Source organism: Ananas comosus, linkage group 4, assembly GCF_001540865.1.
Source record: "Ananas comosus cultivar F153 linkage group 4, ASM154086v1, whole genome shotgun sequence".
In the NCBI taxonomy this organism is placed as follows: Eukaryota; Viridiplantae; Streptophyta; class Magnoliopsida; order Poales; family Bromeliaceae; genus Ananas; species Ananas comosus.
The window spans coordinates 1,184,683-1,203,342 of NC_033624.1; the positions used below are offsets into that span (position 1 = coordinate 1,184,683).

General features: G+C 40.9%; 5 protein-coding genes across 6 annotated transcripts; 4 read left to right on the forward strand and 1 right to left on the reverse strand.

Annotated features, from left to right (window-relative positions):
• On the forward strand, positions 2,128 to 3,098 carry LOC109708586 (RING-H2 finger protein ATL17-like). The gene has a single exon (XM_020230389.1). It carries the CDS (start codon positions 2,249 to 2,251, stop codon positions 2,783 to 2,785), a length of 537 nt encoding a protein of 178 aa, XP_020085978.1. The 5' UTR covers positions 2,128 to 2,248; the 3' UTR covers positions 2,786 to 3,098.
• Positions 7,798 to 8,259, forward strand: LOC109708695 (RING-H2 finger protein ATL64-like). Its single transcript, XM_020230514.1, has one exon. It carries the CDS (start codon positions 7,798 to 7,800, stop codon positions 8,257 to 8,259), a length of 462 nt encoding a protein of 153 aa, XP_020086103.1.
• On the forward strand, positions 9,029 to 14,674 carry LOC109709346 (dual specificity protein phosphatase PHS1-like). 2 transcript variants are annotated; one of them, XM_020231533.1, is made up of 11 exons: positions 9,036 to 9,388; positions 9,484 to 9,531; positions 9,621 to 9,796; positions 10,230 to 10,449; positions 11,085 to 11,261; positions 11,344 to 11,504; positions 12,065 to 13,124; positions 13,208 to 13,354; positions 13,421 to 13,648; positions 13,858 to 14,015; positions 14,165 to 14,674. In XM_020231533.1, the coding sequence occupies exons 1-11, from the start codon at positions 9,308 to 9,310 to the stop codon at positions 14,535 to 14,537; spliced, it is 2,829 nt and encodes a 942-aa protein (XP_020087122.1). In that variant the 5' UTR covers positions 9,036 to 9,307; the 3' UTR covers positions 14,538 to 14,674. The 2 variants fall into 2 exon arrangements, with proteins under 2 accessions (XP_020087123.1, XP_020087122.1); XM_020231534.1 differs by lacking the exon at positions 9,484 to 9,531 and having other exon boundaries at positions 9,029 to 9,134; positions 9,578 to 9,796.
• LOC109709347 lies at positions 14,777 to 15,845 on the forward strand. Its single transcript, XM_020231535.1, has one exon. It carries the CDS (start codon positions 15,014 to 15,016, stop codon positions 15,581 to 15,583), a length of 570 nt encoding a protein of 189 aa, XP_020087124.1. The 5' UTR covers positions 14,777 to 15,013; the 3' UTR covers positions 15,584 to 15,845.
• Positions 16,472 to 18,655, reverse strand: LOC109708697 (pectinesterase-like). Its single transcript, XM_020230515.1, has 3 exons — positions 17,963 to 18,655; positions 17,266 to 17,590; positions 16,472 to 17,166 (listed from the first exon to the last, which is right to left on the reverse strand). The coding sequence occupies exons 1-3, from the start codon at positions 18,653 to 18,655 to the stop codon at positions 16,472 to 16,474; spliced, it is 1,713 nt and encodes a 570-aa protein (XP_020086104.1).

Consider the following 18,660-nt stretch of genomic DNA (forward strand, 5'->3'; position numbering starts at 1 on the left):
GAGAAATAAATATTATTTTTTGAGTCGGGTACTGGATGATAAAGCTTGGTAAGTATATATGCAATTGTTGTAACATTTCAAATGTAAAGTCGCAATTGTATTTTGTCCTCTATTTTGTCTCCATAAATCCGGATCTTGCAATATTTTCACCCCGGTACGGAAGATCATGCGTTATGGGTTTGATGGTTACTAATCTAAGTACATGCACGTACCGTAAAATATACGACAAAAAATAATTTAATTTATTTTTTAAGAGGAATATCTGATGGTTTCTTAATACTAAGCCTTACGCTATTTACAGATTCTCATCAAATTTAATTAGCGAAGGATAACTAAAAACAATAAATATAATTTATCTTTATTGATATCAAAATTAACTTGATTACATTGTAGGTTTAGATGCTGTTATCGTCCTTCTCCCTCTCTCTAACATTTTATAGTTGATCAATGTGTACGAAACTACGAACGTCATATTTTTTGACAAAAGTATGAACAAATAATTTTAAGATTCTGAAACTAAATTTTAAAAAAAAATCCGTTAGATTCACTGTCAATGCTTTGTCAGAGAACTTAAATTATTTTCATAGATTTGCAAAATATGCATCTCTTGTTAAATATGATTAGAGAAGCATACTGCGCCACTCTCAAAATTAACTTCTCGGTTCATTTATTTTAGAAACTAGAGATTTTCTCAGGTGCTTGGTGTAAAATAATTAATAAAAAATCAACCCTTTCATATTCAGCAGGCCATGTCATCGTCCCATTATTTTTCAAATGAATTTTGTCAAAAAATTATTAAATTATATGCATTATTACTTGAATAGAAGATTTGACCTGCTATTGACCTAATGGTGTCGATAGCATGAATGCTATGACAGGATTTGCACGATAGAATAAGTAAAATTGGATCAACTGGGGGCGGTTTCTATATAATTACTGTTTTTTTTCCTCTATTTACACAAATATATATTATATTTACTTTTTTCTTCGGTTGTAAATGTCATATAATTTAACAAACACACAGTTAATCATACAATAATTACTAGTTATTTATCTCTATCAAACTTATTTAGTGATACGTTTTTAAAAATTGATGTAATTATTACAAATTTGTTACTTAAAATATAATTCTGTTAAGATATTTTTGCTTCTGCTTATAATATAAGATAACTGTATCTAGATTGAACCAAAATTGTCCTATTGGTTTGGAATTACCTAATTCGCCTGATCATGTGTTGTATTGAATGAGATTGGATCCAACAATGATGGTATGGTTCCCCAATATAATTTTACTTTCGCTAAAATTTTATGAAAATATTAATTTTTTTTAGAGAGAAAATAGCATACATTAAGTTCATTTAATTTTTAAAAAATAATTTTAATTTAAAATATAAAATAATTAAAATTTAGATACCAATCATTAGATTTTTGCCATTTACGTCACGGATGGTCAATAAAATATTAACCTTTCATTGGCATCCTCCAGCTCCAAATTGGCAACTTGTATTGAACAGCTAACAGATTCACTGGTTCTCGCTTAAATTAAAATTAAATTATCCGGTCAAAATCTAAGCCGAAAAGTATATAATTATCGTATACAAATATTTTATTTGATGCTAACTTATATATGCGAGACATTGCTAGACCTTCCCTTTTGATTTACCCAACGGGCATAGAAACGCAAAATATGTTACGGTCAACTGCAGCTTAAGGCCAAGTTAAGCAAAATTGCGGTAATGTCACCGTCAAATTAGGATTTGCACTTGGATCCTAAAAACCATATTTGTCGACGAAAGAAAATAATGCTTTGCTAAAAATTTTGAAATTAACATATTCTCAACCTGCTCAGATAAAATAATTTAAAAACTTAAATAGCCAACTCAAATAATTCATTATTCAGACAAATTTAACTACGTCGATTTTAAACGAAGAACATTTGACTCTTTTTCTATGCATCTTTTCATAAGAAGCATTTTATAAAATTCCCTCCTTTACAAGTATACTTCCTCAATTTTAACATAATGTTAAGGACAAACATATAAAAATATCCTTTTTTTAAGGGCAAACATGTACCAACAGCATTTCTCTTAATTAATTAATTAATTAATCAAGATAAGCCACAAAAGGCAACCTCTATATTTCCCTTCCCAATCCCTCTTCTCCTCTCCTCTCTCCCTCTCTCTTTCTCCTCCTCCTCCATTACTACACAAAATTCTCTCTCTCTCTTTCTATAAGCTTCAAGAGATAGATGTCTCTCGCGGGCGCGAACGCGACGTACCCGACCCAAGTCGACCCGCCTCCGACCGGGCCGGCCCAGTGGGCCGCGCGAGCCCACGGGCGGCTCCTCTCGGCGTGCCTCGTTACCCTCAACATCCTCCTCATCCTCCTCTTCTACTTCTACTTCTGGCGAATCTTCTGGAAGAAACCCACTTCCCCCAACCCCACCGAACCCAACCCCGGCGCCACCTCCACTTCCTCCTCCCCGAGCTCCACTTCCTCCTCCCCCGGAACCCCCCACCACCGCCGCCTCCGCAAGCCCAACCCCGAAGTCGTCGCCGGGTTGCCCGTGTTCGTGCACTCGTCGACGACTTCGCCTAACACGGCCGAGTGCGCCGTGTGCTTGGCCGAGTTCAGAGACGGGGATCGGGGCCGGGTTTTGCCCAGATGTGGCCACCGATTCCACCTCGAGTGCGTCGACATGTGGGCCCAATTCCACGCCACGTGCCCCCTGTGTCGCGCCTCGCTCGAGCCCGACTCCGACCTCGAGCCCGACTCGGCCGTGTGAGCTCGGACTCATTTCTCGGTTAGCTCGATAACTTTTTTTTTTTTTATTTGTATTTTTTAAAAAAATCACGGCAAGTACTATGGTGATTACGGGATGAAGAAGAAATGTTTTTTTTTTTTTTGTATATTGGTTAATTTAGATTTTTATGTAAGCTTTATTTATTTATTTATTTATTTCTCAATTTGGAAAAAAGTAATTCGCCGGTTTGGCTAACGTGACGTTCCACTAACAATTTGATGGGGTGGTTGTTTTTTTATAGTAAAATTGAATTATACTATTTATTTTTTTAGTTGGAAGTGTAATTAATGAAGCTTTGGAATCACATAAACCGGAGCTGTTCCCAGCAATTAATGGATGCGTTGTGCAGTCGTAGTCAAAGGAGATGGACAAGATTAAGAATAAATTAACTTATATTCTTATATAAAGTTTAGATATTTTGTGATCGTGGAATGCTGTTGAGATCACGGTTTAAGTTAGAAATTGTTGCCATTCTCTCTCTCTCTCTCTCTCTCTCTCTATAATTTAGGAAAGAATTTCCTATTTTTTAAATTTATTTTCTCTTCAACAATTTTTACCATCCATTGAGATTCTATTCTAAACAGTGAACCGCTTCCTCAATAAGCTTACGATTAAAGTGCATAAAGTAGAAAATTTATAAGAAAAATAGATGAAATTGGGGTGGCTCTCCACAATTTTTGTTCAATAGTTGTAAAAATATCCAAAGCATTTTGTGTAAATTGCATATTAAGTGTGCAGAAAATTTCTATACATTATTGGTTTAATTATCTACAAGTATAAATATCATCCAAATCATTGGCCATGCATGCACCAACCATGGGGACCAATAGGTAAGGTACGTTTTGTCTTGAGTCAATCAACGAACAATCCTATACAAAAACATATTGCACAGAATTTTTCTGCACACAATCTACATTTTCTAAATTAATATTAAAGATGCACTTGAGCAAGGTCAATGGTCAACTCTTTTTTCTTTTTTTTTTTTATAACTTCCTCCTCCATTGATGGGAATCTATCCAACTTCCCCAAGCCCTTCTTTGTAACTTAATTTCCTTCCACCCTTTTATATATATATATATAAATACATACAAAAATGCACCCTAGCTAGCTAGGTACAACCTCCAAAAGAAAACAAGATGACAATGTCCACAAAGGAAAGCGTCTATGACCCTTGTCTCTGGTCACTGAGCCCACCATGCACCGGCCGAAACACCACCGGAGCCAAGCTCCTCTTTGCTGGCCTGATGACCTTCTTCGCGGTCCTCCTCCTCCTCCTCATCTGCGGCTACATCGTCCGCCACCAGCGCCAGAACCGTCAGAACCGTGGTGCCTGCAGCAGCAGCACCGTGGGCATGAACGTAGATGCGACCGCCGCCGCGCGACTCCCCCCCTAGAGAAGCTGGACTCGATTAGAACCCCTTTTAATTCTCTTTGCATGCGCGCTCTTTGTCTACATATTCTATGCCTCATGAGATGGTATTTGAAATTACGTACCGTTTGTAATTCGACTGTAAACCAGTTTTAGTTTTCACGAGTATGCTGTGAGAATCTGTGTTCCTTACCACTTCCTCACCGACGCGGGACAGAGGGACACGATGAATCAACATATCTGGAGTTTGAAAATTCCGATCAAAATTAAAATTTTCATTTGGTTGTTATTTTAAAAAAGATTACTTACTGCCGACAGATTGCTAACTCGAGGGATGAGTGTGGATCAACATTGTGTCTTCTGTGTTATTCTCTCGAAAAGTTGCGATCATCTATTTTGTAACTGCGTTTTTATTTGATACCTTCTACTTATCGCGGAGGGACCGGTTATATATATACCGGTTGATGTCCAATTGGTGACGTCTGAGATCTTTGGACCAAAACAGCCGACATCACTGACGCCACGAAGAGATCAAGAGGCTTAACCCTCTTATCCGGAATCTGGTGGGTTGTGTGGACGAAAAGAAATAATATCATTTTCCGGACGACCAGTCAATCGAACAGGTCAAATTTTTTACCAGCGCGTGGTCCAAGCATCTCTGATCATCTTTGTTCCTTGCTCCTTTTACTTTTTCTGTTTTTTATTTTGTTGTTTTTATCTTCTTTTCTGTTATGCTTGATTTTTTTTCAAAGGCCTAAGACACTTCTATTTTGTACGCTTAGTTCATTTTGCTTAATAAATAAAGCAGGTAGCTAGCTATCTATTTCTCAAAAAAAAGAAAAAAGAAAAAAGAATCTGTGTACCTAACCAGCCATGAGCCTCTGCATTTTGGATTTTTCAAGAAATGTGAAAGCTGTTTTCAATAAATTGAACTTGCGATGAGGCAGAGGATTTTTCTACTGTTACTTAATAGTAGAACTGTAGTTAATTACGTAGTTTAATTGCATGTGAATATATGTGATGACATGTGGTGCAATTTGCATGTGAATGCGTGGATATGTGGCTTGGCTTGGATTCGACTCACTCGGTACGGAGTCACAGTCGATTCGGTGGCTCTTTAAGCCTTCTTTCTCCAGGTGGTAGAGTAGAGATCGAGAACCCAACTAGAGAACTCAACCAGCTTTGTTTACTTGGTGTTCCTCGATCGTCTCTTGTTAATTAACTAATTCATGCATCCTGGGTACGTAAAGTAAAAAAAATAATAGGATGGTGCGTGTTATCAGCTCATTGCCAGACTATTTGGTTACTCTTAGTTGACATTGTGCTGGATCAAGAATATTAGGTTTTCATAGATATAACTAACAAGTTGCTTCTGATCTCTCTTTCAGAAAAAAATAAAAAAGAAGTGAAGTTTCATCTCAGGAAACCTCAAAGTAATTAACTATATATAAACATAGAGAGAGAGAGAGAGAGGGAGAGAGATCGAGACATATTCTAGTGATTGCTATATTCTTTCTTTACCCGTTCTACGCTGAAACAAAATGCATTTGAATTGCATGCGTTAATTATTTCCATGCAATTCAGGGCTATTAATTATTTAGTATGGAGATAAGTGTAAGATCACACAACTATACATCAACTTTCTCACAAGTAACCCTCATTAACGTTCAATAATATTTTTCTAAATTGAGATCGGAAGATCCCGAGATGCTTCTTTTCTTCACTCTAATTCCAAGACAAGATGGCAAATTGGCTACGAATACTTGTCAATCGTACAATGAATTGATCAAACTTACAAACTGTCAGCAGTCAATCAGAAGATCAAGTCAAAAGAAAACATTTGCATTGTACTTGTGAACACCTATAAAGCTAGAAAAAACACTTCTTTGAGATGAGAAACTAAAGGAAATTAACCACAATGGGCAACTCCACGCCATTCATAGTTATCAGCGTCATCTTCGCCGTCTTCGTCGCTGCTTCCGTCTTATGGGCCTGTTTCTTCGGCCATGGCGGCTGCCTCTGCCGCCATGGTGACCGCCATGTCTGCGGCTGCATCTGCTTGCTAGCTCAGGAGGCTTGCTGCAGTTTTTAGTTGTTACATGCATTCATGTAATTAATTCGGTGTGATTATTGGTTTGAGTGATTCTTTTATATGTTTTTTTTTTTTTTTTTGAGAGAGAGAGAGAAATGATTCTTTAATTTATATGTTAATCACTTTTGTGAGAGTATATATATATATATATATATATATATATATATGTTTGGTGGATTTGGAGACATGGTTATTTTTTGTTATTTTGAGAAAAAATGGCACCATTGGATTGTCTTTTTTTTTTTTGGTAAATAGGTGTAAGTCGATTTCCTACGCCAGAGGAATATTAATACAGAAAAATTACGGCTAGTAACCAGTGTTCATACTATTGATCCAACTAAAATTTTTTTTTTTTTATTTATAATAATTTTAGCTTCATCAACATTTGACAACACTCGAGACTATATATATATATATTGAAAAAGCTAGCATACTATCTGCTTCATTCATTGAAAAGATGAATTAGGCTACAAGGGTGAGTCACCCAGGGCCTCCAGAAAAAGGCTAACAGACAAAAAAAAAAAAAAATTATAGGTTAATTTATGTTGTGAGTCATGCACGAGTTGATTCTACTTAGCCGATTGGATTCCCAGTGATAATTGCTAAATAAATTAGAGAGAGAGAGAGAGAGAGAGAGAGAGAGAGAGAAGATGAGGTCAAGGATTCATGGGTTTGAGTTGCAGTAGGAAAACTCCTGATTCGAGTCCAAAGAGGCCAAACTCCCTATTAAACAATTGGCTAAAATAATAGCGTGAGCCTTATTCTCCATGAAAGAGATGCCTCAATCCTAAATGCCAAAAAAAAAAGGGGAACACCAAAGACAAATTTTAATCTTTTCTTACACAGAAGATAGACCATAATTAAATTAGTCGAGTATAATAAGTGGGTAGCAATTTAAATAACTTTTATTTTCTTGCTGTTTTTTTTTTTTTTTGAAGCTTGTTGAGCAAATCCGTTTGGAATAAACAATGACATCATTGTTAGCTTTAATGGAAAGGACTTTTAGCTGTATTCCTTCTTGGTTATGTAATTAAATATCTGCTAGTTGACAATTTCAGTGCAGTTAGCACTTAACCAGTCATTTTCTTTAATCCCCTGCATTATTTATGAGCTAATCCCCTTTCTCTAAATATCGCAGTTTTATTAGCCTCTCGCAAGACGTCTCAGAACGAGATCAAAAAATATAACTGATAAATCAGTTTTGCACATATGACATATTGCATATATATGGCATCTTAAATTTTAGACATGACAATAAGTTGGACGTTAATTTTGAAAATCAAACCACTATTATGCTGGAAAGACACAATTATTTTCTTTGGTAAGAGTTGTAAATACCAAATTAAAGTTTGTACTTAAGCTTAAAATTAAAGTACATTGGGGTATCTTCTGAGGTACCCAGCAGATTACTCATAAAACAATATCAAAAATCAATTATCATCCAACTTATTCCACCAATTAATGGACACAACCTGGCCCTTCAAAACCCCTCACATAATCCTAATACCTCTATTAAGTTGTTAGAGAGATCATATGGCCAATGACTCCTCTCATAACACCACCACCACCACCACCAATCACAGCCACCACTTCACTTTTGGACACCTCCTCCTCTTCACAAGCTTCATAACCTTCTTTGCACTCCTAACCATCCTCTTATGCTGTTGCTGCATCCTCCTCCTAATCCAAAACAGGCTACATCGGAGAGGCGGTGATGCCGCGACCTCCACCGCCTCCTCAGCTGCGACGCCGACAACCGCTACCGCTTCCGAAGCCCTTTCGAAACTATCCGTCTTCGTGTTTTCTTCTTCTTCTTCTCCTTCTGCGGCGGGGATGAATGGAAAGAAGTTAGAGTGCGCGGTGTGCTTGGCGGAGTTCAAAGACGGCGAAAAGGGCCGGCTACTGCCGAGGTGTAACCACAGTTTTCATATAGAGTGTATAGATGCGTGGCTCGATTCTCGTTCTACATGTCCATTATGTCGCGCCACGGTTTAACTGAGTCTATAATTCCGTTATTGTTGCAAATATTGTTATACACTTTGGTCCCTATTTTTCTCATAGAAGAAAAAAGAGAAAACTTTGTTCCCTGAGATAGATTTATTTAGTGCAAATTATGCAATTCGATTACTGATATATACAAAAAATAGGGCTGTAAAAGAGCTAAGCCCATAATTCTCTCAAAAAAAATAAAAACAAAAAATAGAAATATTATATTGACTCCACAAGCCCTCAATTTTAAGCACACAGGCTCAAACCACACGATCTAAAGATTGGTACTTAGCTACCTTATGTTATGTAACTAGTGATTTTGTAAATTACGCATTTCTAGTTTTATTGAGTCTAAACAAAACATAAAGTAAAAAAGGAAAAAAAGTCCAAATCAATCCAATTACATTTCATTCCAAACAACGTGTTTCAAACACCTGCAATTTTGTGTTATTAGCAGTTGCTTGCAGTTTCAGAACCTGGCTTCTAAACAGATCAGCAGTCCTCCTCTGTTTTCTTTAAAAACAATTTTAAAGAAAATGCTCCATTTAGTACCGAACAAAAACTTGGTGTCTCATCCTGATTTTCTCTATACGGTAATTTCTCGAGCAAAATCCGACCCAAAAAAAAAAAAAAAAAANAAATCCATAAAAAGGAACACCTCTGAGGCTATGCAGAGAGCACCATTAGAACCACCACACGCACCCCCACTTATATATATATATATATATATATATATATATATATATATATATATATATTATTATGCAACTGTGGGAGTCCACTGAGAACACGCACTCTCTCTCTCTCTCTCTCTCTCTCTCTTCATCATCCCCATCTCCCTCGCCGTGGCGAGAAAAGGGCACGCCCATGCCCGGAAAAAGGTGAGACCACTCCCCGACCGTTGCCCGCAACGGTCACCTTTTTTGAAATCAAAGAGGGAAAAAAAGGGTAAAAGGAGCCAAAAGCAATGAGGGGTTAAGATAATCCCCTACCCACACAAACCCTATACTTTTTCTACCCCTGCCCCTTCTTTGTTCCTCTTCTTCCTCTTCTCATGGAACAAGGAGATCCAGAGGAGAACCACCCCTCCTCCTCCTCCTCCTCCCCCTCCCCCACCATCATTTTACCCCCCAAGGTACGATCAGCAATGATTCCTTCGAATTGTTGTCGCCCGATCGAAACCCACATGCCCAATTCTCAGATCTCGCCCCCTTTTCGTTTATTTTGTAGGAAAAAGGCGAGGAGGAGGAGGAGAGAGAGATCAAGTTCTCTTCTAGGGTAAGTGTTTATCAATGCTACTCCTAAAGCTTTTCCCCTTTTCTAGTGATTCAATGATTGTAAGGATGGTGTTGTTTGGATTTGTGGAGGTGGTTTCGCTGCTATTGGGAGATCTGTCGAGCCCCGGACAGGCGTTCGAGAAATGGCTGGCGCTGGTTCGTAAGCGGAGTGCGAGGTTTCGGCCTTCGGGGTTTCCGCGTCGGAATTCGAGGACGGAGTCGATGCCGAGCGGGTGCCTCTCCCCGCTTAGCCACCATGATCAGAGGTGTGCTTAGAACAGTAGCAATTTTGGGTTTTATTGCAGTAATGGTATATACCATTGAGTAATGGTATATACCATTGAGTAATACTATGTTAGATTCAGTTCATTAGTTAAAAGTTACATGCTGTTTAATTAGCAAATTTGATTCCTTTTAATGCATTGTAAGATCCTGTAGTTCCTACGGCGTAGGTCCAATTATAGTTGGTGAATGTTTCTGTTTGAGAGTAATGCAATGGTGGGCTCTTTGATGTAATCTGTTTTTGTTCATAACCTTTTGTGGTGGAATATGTTTGAACATTTGTCAGGAATTTAAGCATGAGACATTACGTGGAGTTCATTGGACGTTTACGTTATGTATTACTTGATTTGTTTAGTGAGTCCTTCATATTAGCCTTGATATTATCCTTATTGCAATAAATTTTTTTGGGGGGGGCAGTGGTAGGAGAACAGATGCAAGTGAGATTGGTGGCGATGTTGTTAATACGCCAGAATGTGACCAGCCGCCAGAGATGAGTTTATGGGACAGGCTGGGAAAGGCTGCTATGTTGGACATTGAATCGAGCGACTTCTCCTGGGATTTGTTATCGTCTCTTCATCACACAGAACACAATAGCAGCACCGAGCATTCTGAAGATGAAATGAGCAAAGTTCTAGAGGTACGGTGATTTTCTCTAAGTAGATATATTTGAAGAAATGCCATCAATTGATTCATAAAATTATGGCAAACAGCTTTCTGTTGCAGCAGAAACGGAAGCTTCAAATTGGATCTTTTGCTTTTAGGAGTTAGAAGTTCATTTCAGGTTTTGCCACATTCCAACTGCAAGTGCTCATAGCTTTCAACCTTTCAAACACTTGTTACTATGTCTTGGAGAGGAGAAGCTGCTCCAGAAAGTGCCCAACAGGCACCAGAAATGTATGCTTTGAGTAATCTTTCCAATAATTTACTACGTAAAAAATGGAGGTTGAAGAAAGCAAAAGGATACAAAAGTTGTATTGCGTCATCAAATGCAAATTTCTCAGGATATAGGATGTGAATGATGTAGTGGCAATTTCTGAAAATGCGAGTAGTTCTTTTAAAAATTTTGAAATGCATTACTGAACAGATTGGAGCAGAGTGATATGTTTGTTTAATTACATGACTTATTCTCACATTTTCTTATTTGAGTTTTTCTTATCAATTGCTCGCTGGGTCCTCATTCTTCACTTGAACTAGTTATTACTTTATGTTACTTTCGACAGGTCTCACTCATCATTTGCATCTCTTTAAGTAATCTTTAACTAATTTGTACAGGTGACAGTAAATTCTGGTGGAGTTGTTTTCTTTGCTTTGTTCAATTCTCCAGTTAATGATGAACAATTGCCAAACGAAGCAGCTGCTGTTATAAAAGTTACATCGTCAAGGATGGCCACACAATCTGAACGTTTGGGTTATGAGTTGGCAAAATGGCTCGGACTGCATACTCCTCAAGTGTGTAATTTTCTCTTTTAAAAAGGACAAATTTATTATTTCAGCAAAAATTAGCTTATTTTTTTGTTCTTAACAATGGCAGGCTAGAGTAATTCATAATTCTAGTTCCGAATGGCAATGGATAAAAGATGCCACTGAGAAGGCACGAGAAGCGGCAGGTTCAAACAGAGATGAAGCAGGTGAAATGACTTGTTCGGAGTTGCTGGAAGCTCTTGAGTTGAGCCGATGCCTTTTCCTAATGAAGTATGAACAGCACCTTTCTAAAATTTTAAGTGGGTTAAATGTTCAGATATTTTTGGATATTTAGACTTATTTACTCCCTACTTTTTTTTAAAAAAAGAAAATTATTGAGCAGATTGGTCCCTGATTAGTTGATGTTACCTAATATTTCAAATGTCATTTCCGGCTTCACTTTTGTTCTGAAATCCTCGACTTTTCTTTTGGGATTGTGAATTAAACATGACTATTATCGTGTTAGATGGCCCTCTTGTCGCTTTCACTATTTGGTTTGCACAGTATTTGGTAAATTTTCCCTATAAACAAAAAAATAAAATCATTTTGATTATCTATGGTCATGTCTAGAGCATGCCTTGGGAATTTCTAATGGAAAATGATTTCAGGAATGACAGCGGAAAAACTAGAAAAGATCGGAACTAACAGTTCAACTTCCCCCCTCAAAAAAAAGAAAAAAAATTCCAAGAACCAAGTTGTAATAAGTTGATATCTCAAGATATATGCCCACATTTAGCCCATGATAAACCAATTACACCGTTCTTTGATATCCTCATCGTTTTATCATGCAGCTATGTTCACGGCTCACCTTTACTCGAGAGCTCGCATGCATTTGATTTTCCAGAAGCCGCCAAAATTACTGCTTTCGCCCTTGGAAGGGTCTTGATGTTGGACCTTATACTTCGGAATGAGGATCGGCTCCCCTGCCGCCAGCTTGGCTGGCGCGGTAATACTGCAAATCTCATGATTGCTGATCGATCAGCATCCGCAAACATGAATGCTTTGGAAGAAGCCAACAATCATTCTAGAGGCTTTAATCCAATTTTATCTAGTGTTTTTCAGAAAGATAGAAGATCAAACTCGGCACATAGTCGATTAGGTTTGGTCAAATCCGAAATATTGTCTCAAAACTCGGATTCATTTAGAAAAGGACGAGTTACTTATGAAGTGAAAAATGACAAATTTCATATTGTGGCCATTGATTCTGGTGTTCCTCGCCGACCACCAGCCGGAAAGCGTGCACAAGACCAAGAGCGATACCCAAAATTAGTCGAGCTCATATTGAACAATGCAGACTATTCCTCCAATTTATTATATGAAATATCCGGTGGTAAACTAGGGTTTCCTGGACCAGAAGAGGTAATTCCTGCGATCGATTCATGTACCTCTCTCTCTGAGGCCGACATGGCTGCTGCTGTTCATGAATTTCGAGGCGGATTTCGCGCCGCCCTCAGGAACTTGCAAGGATTCCATCTTTTCCTTCTCACACTATACCAAAAGTTGGATGGCCTTCTACGAGTTTTTCTTTCCATTATTAACAAAAGCTCCGGAGAATCTGAGAAAGATGATTTTGGGACTTCAGATTCATCGTCGATACATTCAACTGGATTTGGGTTCTCTTCTCCCCCTACATCTAAGCAACAGATGGGTAGTGAACCGTCTAGTGATGCCGAAATGCACCAGAAATTTACTCCAAAGTCTACGTCGTCTTCTGGATCACGTGGAAGCTCGGATTCGGTTTCTCCTCTTTATAGGGACAATTGGCACGGTCGATATTTTAAAGGGAGTGGAGAACCGCCTCGCAGTCTTAGATTGACAATGAAGCTGCGGGACTTTAATAAGTTTTACAAGGTAAAGGATTTCTTATAGAAAAATGACTATTTTCCGTAACAAGTTTCACTTTTCTAGTGATAATTCTTCTTTCATGTATATAGGCAGACACCGAGTTGAGCAAAGAAATCGATCAGTGGAACGAACTGCTTAGGACGGATGTGGTCAAATTGTGCCAAGATAACAATTTTAATACGGGATTCTTCGAGGGAAGTGATAACAACATTGTTGTAGATGCCTATGAGCTTAAGGTAATTTGTCATGTATCCTCCAAACTGAAATTTGAGACGAAGTTACATTAGTATTACTGTTTTCAGGTGAGACTCGAGCATATTCTTGAGAGGATAGCTTTAATCTCTGACGCTGCGAATACCGAACGGCCATCTCTGGTTACAGGTAACTTGTTTATTGGTGGAGCACTCGCTGCGAGGTCTATGTACACCCTTCAACACTTGGGTATAACTCATATATTGTGCTTATGTTCAAATGAGATTGGGCAATCGGATTCTCAGTATCTCGACGTTTTCGAGTACAAGAATTTTTCAGTAAGAACCTTCTTCATTTTCCCACGAAAACTTCTTTGGACCTTGGAAAACCTTAGATTTTATTTACCCTCTACAACTAGCATGATTGCCTACCAAGTTCTTATGGCCTCCGTTGAGCTGTCCATCATGATGTTTATTTGATTTTGTTTTTCTCGCCGATATGCAATTGTGATATATCTGTCTCTACTTATCTCTGATTCTTGTCACAGATAAGCGATGATGAGGATGCCGACATCAGTGATCTCTTTGAGGAAGCTTCAGATTTTATCGACAATGTTGAGAAATCTGGCGGGAAAGTACTGGTCCATTGTTTCGAAGGGAAAAGCCGAAGCGCCACTGTCGTGCTTGCTTATTTAATGCTGAGAAAGTAAGAATTTATGATCCTTCAAATGCTGTTCACAGAGAGATACTTCAAGTTTCTGACATGAAAACGGCGGACTAAATTTTCAAACACCTGACCTCTAAACAACGAATAACAATCATATCTACATTATAATGAAATCATCTACTCCGCAGGGGCTACACTCTCTCCGAAGCATGGAACATGCTGAAGAAGGTCCACCGCCGAGCTCAACCCAACGACGGGTTTGCCAAAGTACTTTTGGAACTCGACAAGCGGCTTCACGGGAAAGCTTCCATGCATTGGCAGCACAGGAGGCCGGCGATGAAAGTCTGCCCAATATGCGGAGAGAACGCGGGGCTGAGCACGAGCTCATTAAAGCTCCATCTCCAAAAGTCGCACAAGAGGCTTTCGTCGGGAAGCGTAGATAGTGCCATGACTATGGAGATTCAGAAGGCTCTCGAAATGCTTGAAATAAGCCGCGGCGGGAGCGTCAGCCCGACTCAAAAGATTCCGCAGTCGTTGAATGATCGGCTTTCTCGCAGATGATGATGATATTCCACATTTCCTGTGAATTAGCTATGGTTGGTTAATTGGAAGTACATGTATCTGTAGAGCGAGAAAATGTCCCCAATTTCATAAGATAACCAAATAACCGTTTAGAAGTACATGTATTTGTTCTTTCCCTTGACTTTTTTCACTTCCCCTAGAAAAGGCTGCGCGAGAAAGCAGTTTTACAGAAACCGCACGTAGCTTAAAGCGGGCGCATCTTTAATGGGCTTATTGGGCCGACGAGCGCAGACCAACATACGTACCAACCACCATGAGCTAAATATGGAAATCCGAGACCGGGTCCAAAACTCCGAGCCCTGAAACCGCGCAAAGCCACTGCTTTTCTCCGACGGTCCAAAACAAATTCTCCTTTTATAAATTCCGCGAAAATATATGTTACATTTCCGCCTCCCACGCTGATTATATTCCTGCCATCTTCAAATTTAAATTAGAAAAACAAAATTATTAATTCGATGGCTGCTGCATCGCCCTCCGTCCTCCTCCTCCTCCTCTTCCTCCCTCTCGTCCTCTCTCTCGCAATCGCCGTTGCCGCATCACAGCCTAACCCTAACAAGAAGGTCATCGAGGAGACGTGCAAGTGCACGACGGTGCACTCCGCGCTGTGCGTGGAGGCGCTGACGGCGGTGGACATGGGGGGTGCGGCGGCGGACGCGCGGGGGCTGGCGGCGGTGGCGGTGCGGCTGGCGGAGAGGAACGCGACGGGGACGGCGGAGGAGGTGGCGCGGCTGCGGGACGAGGCGGAGGCGCGGGGGGCGGCGGGGGAGGGGGAGGAGGAGTGCCTCGGGGAGTGCGAGGAGCTGTACGAGGACACCGTGGAGCAGCTCGAGGGGGCGGCGGCGGCGCTCGAGGCTGGCAAGTTCGCCGACGCGGCGGCCGCGGCGGAGGCGGCGCTGGCCGGGGTCCGGGTGTGCCAGGACGGGTGCCGCGCCGTGCCGGACCACAAGAACGTCCTCACCAAGCGCAACGGCGACGTCAGCAGGCTCTGCAGCATCGCCATCTCCATCATCCGCCTCCTCCACTGATTCATATATCCCTCCTCCTCCTCCTCCTCCTCCTCCTCCTATATATATATATATATATATTCCTCTTAATCCTTAATAAATGATTCAATTCAATTCATTTCATCCATGATCCATCTGTTCATTGCTAGCTACATTTTAATCTCTTTTTTAATTTTTACCATTATTATATGTTGGGTACTGCAAATCCGACGATATTTCTTGTCACGTACTTCATAGGCATGCATATGGTTAACTAATTGAACAATTTATAATTTACACATTAGATATTGCCAAGTTAGGAGACTTATTCGTTTGCTTTTTATGTGCCTTCAGATGAAACGTAGACTTTTCTTACGTAGGACCAAATTTGTTTGTATCAAAATATGCGTACGTCGAGGCCTTCAGTTGCTCTCACATGGCTTTTCATGAGCTTATTTATTATACTATATCTATCAATGTTAGCATTATATATATTGAATTATGATAAAATCTAATGGTAGACCCTGTATTACTTCTAGATCATGGGCTTGTGTTGGAGTATGCGATAAATTCTTTCTTCTTAATGCAGCAAAATTTCTATTAAAAGCTTTTTGCAGAAGTTGGGGTGATCAAACCACACCAACGGAAAAAAAAAAAAAGGGTGTAAATTTCGAGAAACAACTTGGGATGCACCCTAACCATTTGACATCAAATTGGCCACTTGCTAGCATAAATACAATTCATATATATATAGTACTCTTTTGAATTATAAAGGTAAGTAATAGCTTTTTCCAAATGTCACGAAACAAAACAAAGCAACTTAAAAAAAACGAAAACAAAATTGTTCCGTAACATTGCTGAAGTGTTCAACATGCAATGACATTTTCAAATCACGTAATTAGTAAGAAATTTAAAAAAAAATGAAAAAAATCAAAGCAACCCACTTGAGTAGGCCACACCAGTTTGTGGCAACCAATTATCCCCCAAAATGAAGCTACTCGCTGTAAAGTTACTCGCATCGCCGCTGCTAATTATATCGTGATATCCGGGCCATGTTACTCGTCCACTAGTCCCTGAACCAGGTCCATTGTTTTTGTACTCGGCATAGTACAATGTACTCAACCCGAAGTTCCCTGACCACGGAGTCCACCCTCGTGGATCAATCAATTTGTCCATGAACGATTGCATGATCACGGTCCGCGAGTACGCTTGCCACGGCCGGCCGAGAAATGTCCGCACGAGGCCCTGCGCCGCAGCCAGTTCAGGGGCCGCGACGAACCGGCATCCCTGCATCGACGTGCCCGTGTTCTGGTTCGGGTCCGACCGTGCCTGCGCCGTGATTGTGTTGCCTTGGCCCCATAAGGGGAGCCGGGCGTAGATGTTGCAGTTCTGAAACACGACTGCTGCGTTACCGAAGATGAAATCGATCGTTCCGTATACATCGCATTCTCGAAAGAATTGTCTCATGGAGTGGACGTAGAGTGTGTCTTGATAGCCCTCGATGCTGCAGCTGTAGAACGTCGAGAGGTCGGCACCATTGCGGAGGGCCGCGGCTTGGCCTTTCGTCGCGCCTGCGGTGTTCCTGATTGTCATCCCTACGCCCACGAATCCTCGGCCAAGGACAGCTTTAAGATACCATTAGAGAGATAAGTTACACGTTATTACTGGGTAAAAATCACATTTAATGTTATTATCTTAAAGACATATTATGTACATATACTAACCAAATGTTGCTGAGCTAAAGGTGGTCCACCGATCACCCACGCTGCGATTGCCTGTAATCACCGTTTGATTGATCCCATCGCCGACCATCATTAAATACCTCTTATTAGAAGGTATCGACACATACTCTTGGTACACACCTGCAACCACGTATATCAGATAGTATCCGGTGCTTCCGTCCAAGTTCGTCGGTGCCGCCGCCACCGCTGCTCCGATGGTTGCGTAGTTTTCGCTTCCGTCTTGACTTACTGTAACCATGTCGGCTATCAACACCACCCCAGTCGACTCTCCAGCTTGGAGTAGCCGACGGCCTAACCTCCTCTTGAGCTGTTACAGAAAAGATCCAACTATATATTACTAAACAAATACCACCTATTATTAAAGAATATACTTATCACATCAACTCGATCGCTGCATGATAAATATGGCCAAAATATGCTAGATCCGCGAGACATATAAGAGTCAGTACAAAATGGATGTAGAATTAACATTTGATCTCTAACCTCGAAGTAACTCATTGACCATGGATTATTAATTATATGCATTAGCTAATGCTGAAAAAGTTGGTCGGCAAATGCTTTACGCATGACATGCCAGTATATCAGCAGTTTTTTAAATAGTCATCTATCTGAAGGCACCCACCTCTTCGCTTGAAGCCGACATGCGCAACGGCAACTTGCCATGCGGGGCCAGCTCCGCCTCATGAAACAGAAGCGTCCTTCCATGGCGTCGGCCCGGCGGCGGGTTCCGAACCCTTGGCGGCGTGAACCCGCCGCGGTACCTCCCTCCCCTACACTCAGGGTTCCATGCCTTAGTGAAGAGGGCTAGGGAGACGCTGTACAGCCTCGAGCTGTTAAACATAGGCGCTGCGATGCCGGTCTGCGCCGACCACGAAGGCGCCGCAGCCTGCAGGCCGTCGCAGCAGGTCTGGTGGTTGGTGAGGAGAGCAGACAGCAGCGTCTGCACCGTCTCTGTTGTCGTGTCTACCAGCGCGTCAGTGCTGTTGTTCAAAGCCGATATAGTAGACGTCAAAAAGTTGACGTTGAGGGCGGAGAGGAGTCGGCAGTCGCGAAGTGCTCCAATGGCGGTTGGTGACAGTTGTGAAGCGGTGTTGTCGGAGAGGTAACGGTCGATGAAGGTGAGGATACGGTAGGCGCTGGAGAGCGACTCGGCGAGGGAGAAGCGGCCGTAGGAGTAGAGGCTGTGGGACCCGCCCGGTGGGAGGATGGATCTGCAGAAGGTGGGGTCCGGGGTGACGTGGCAGGCCGTGGTGGGGTCCACGGGGGCCGAGGGGGAGGGCTCGGTGGGGAGAGAGGTGGAGAGGAAGAGGAGGGAGGAGAAGATCCAGAGAATGTGGGTGGTAATATGTGTACGAGTATTATGGGGAGCCATTTTGG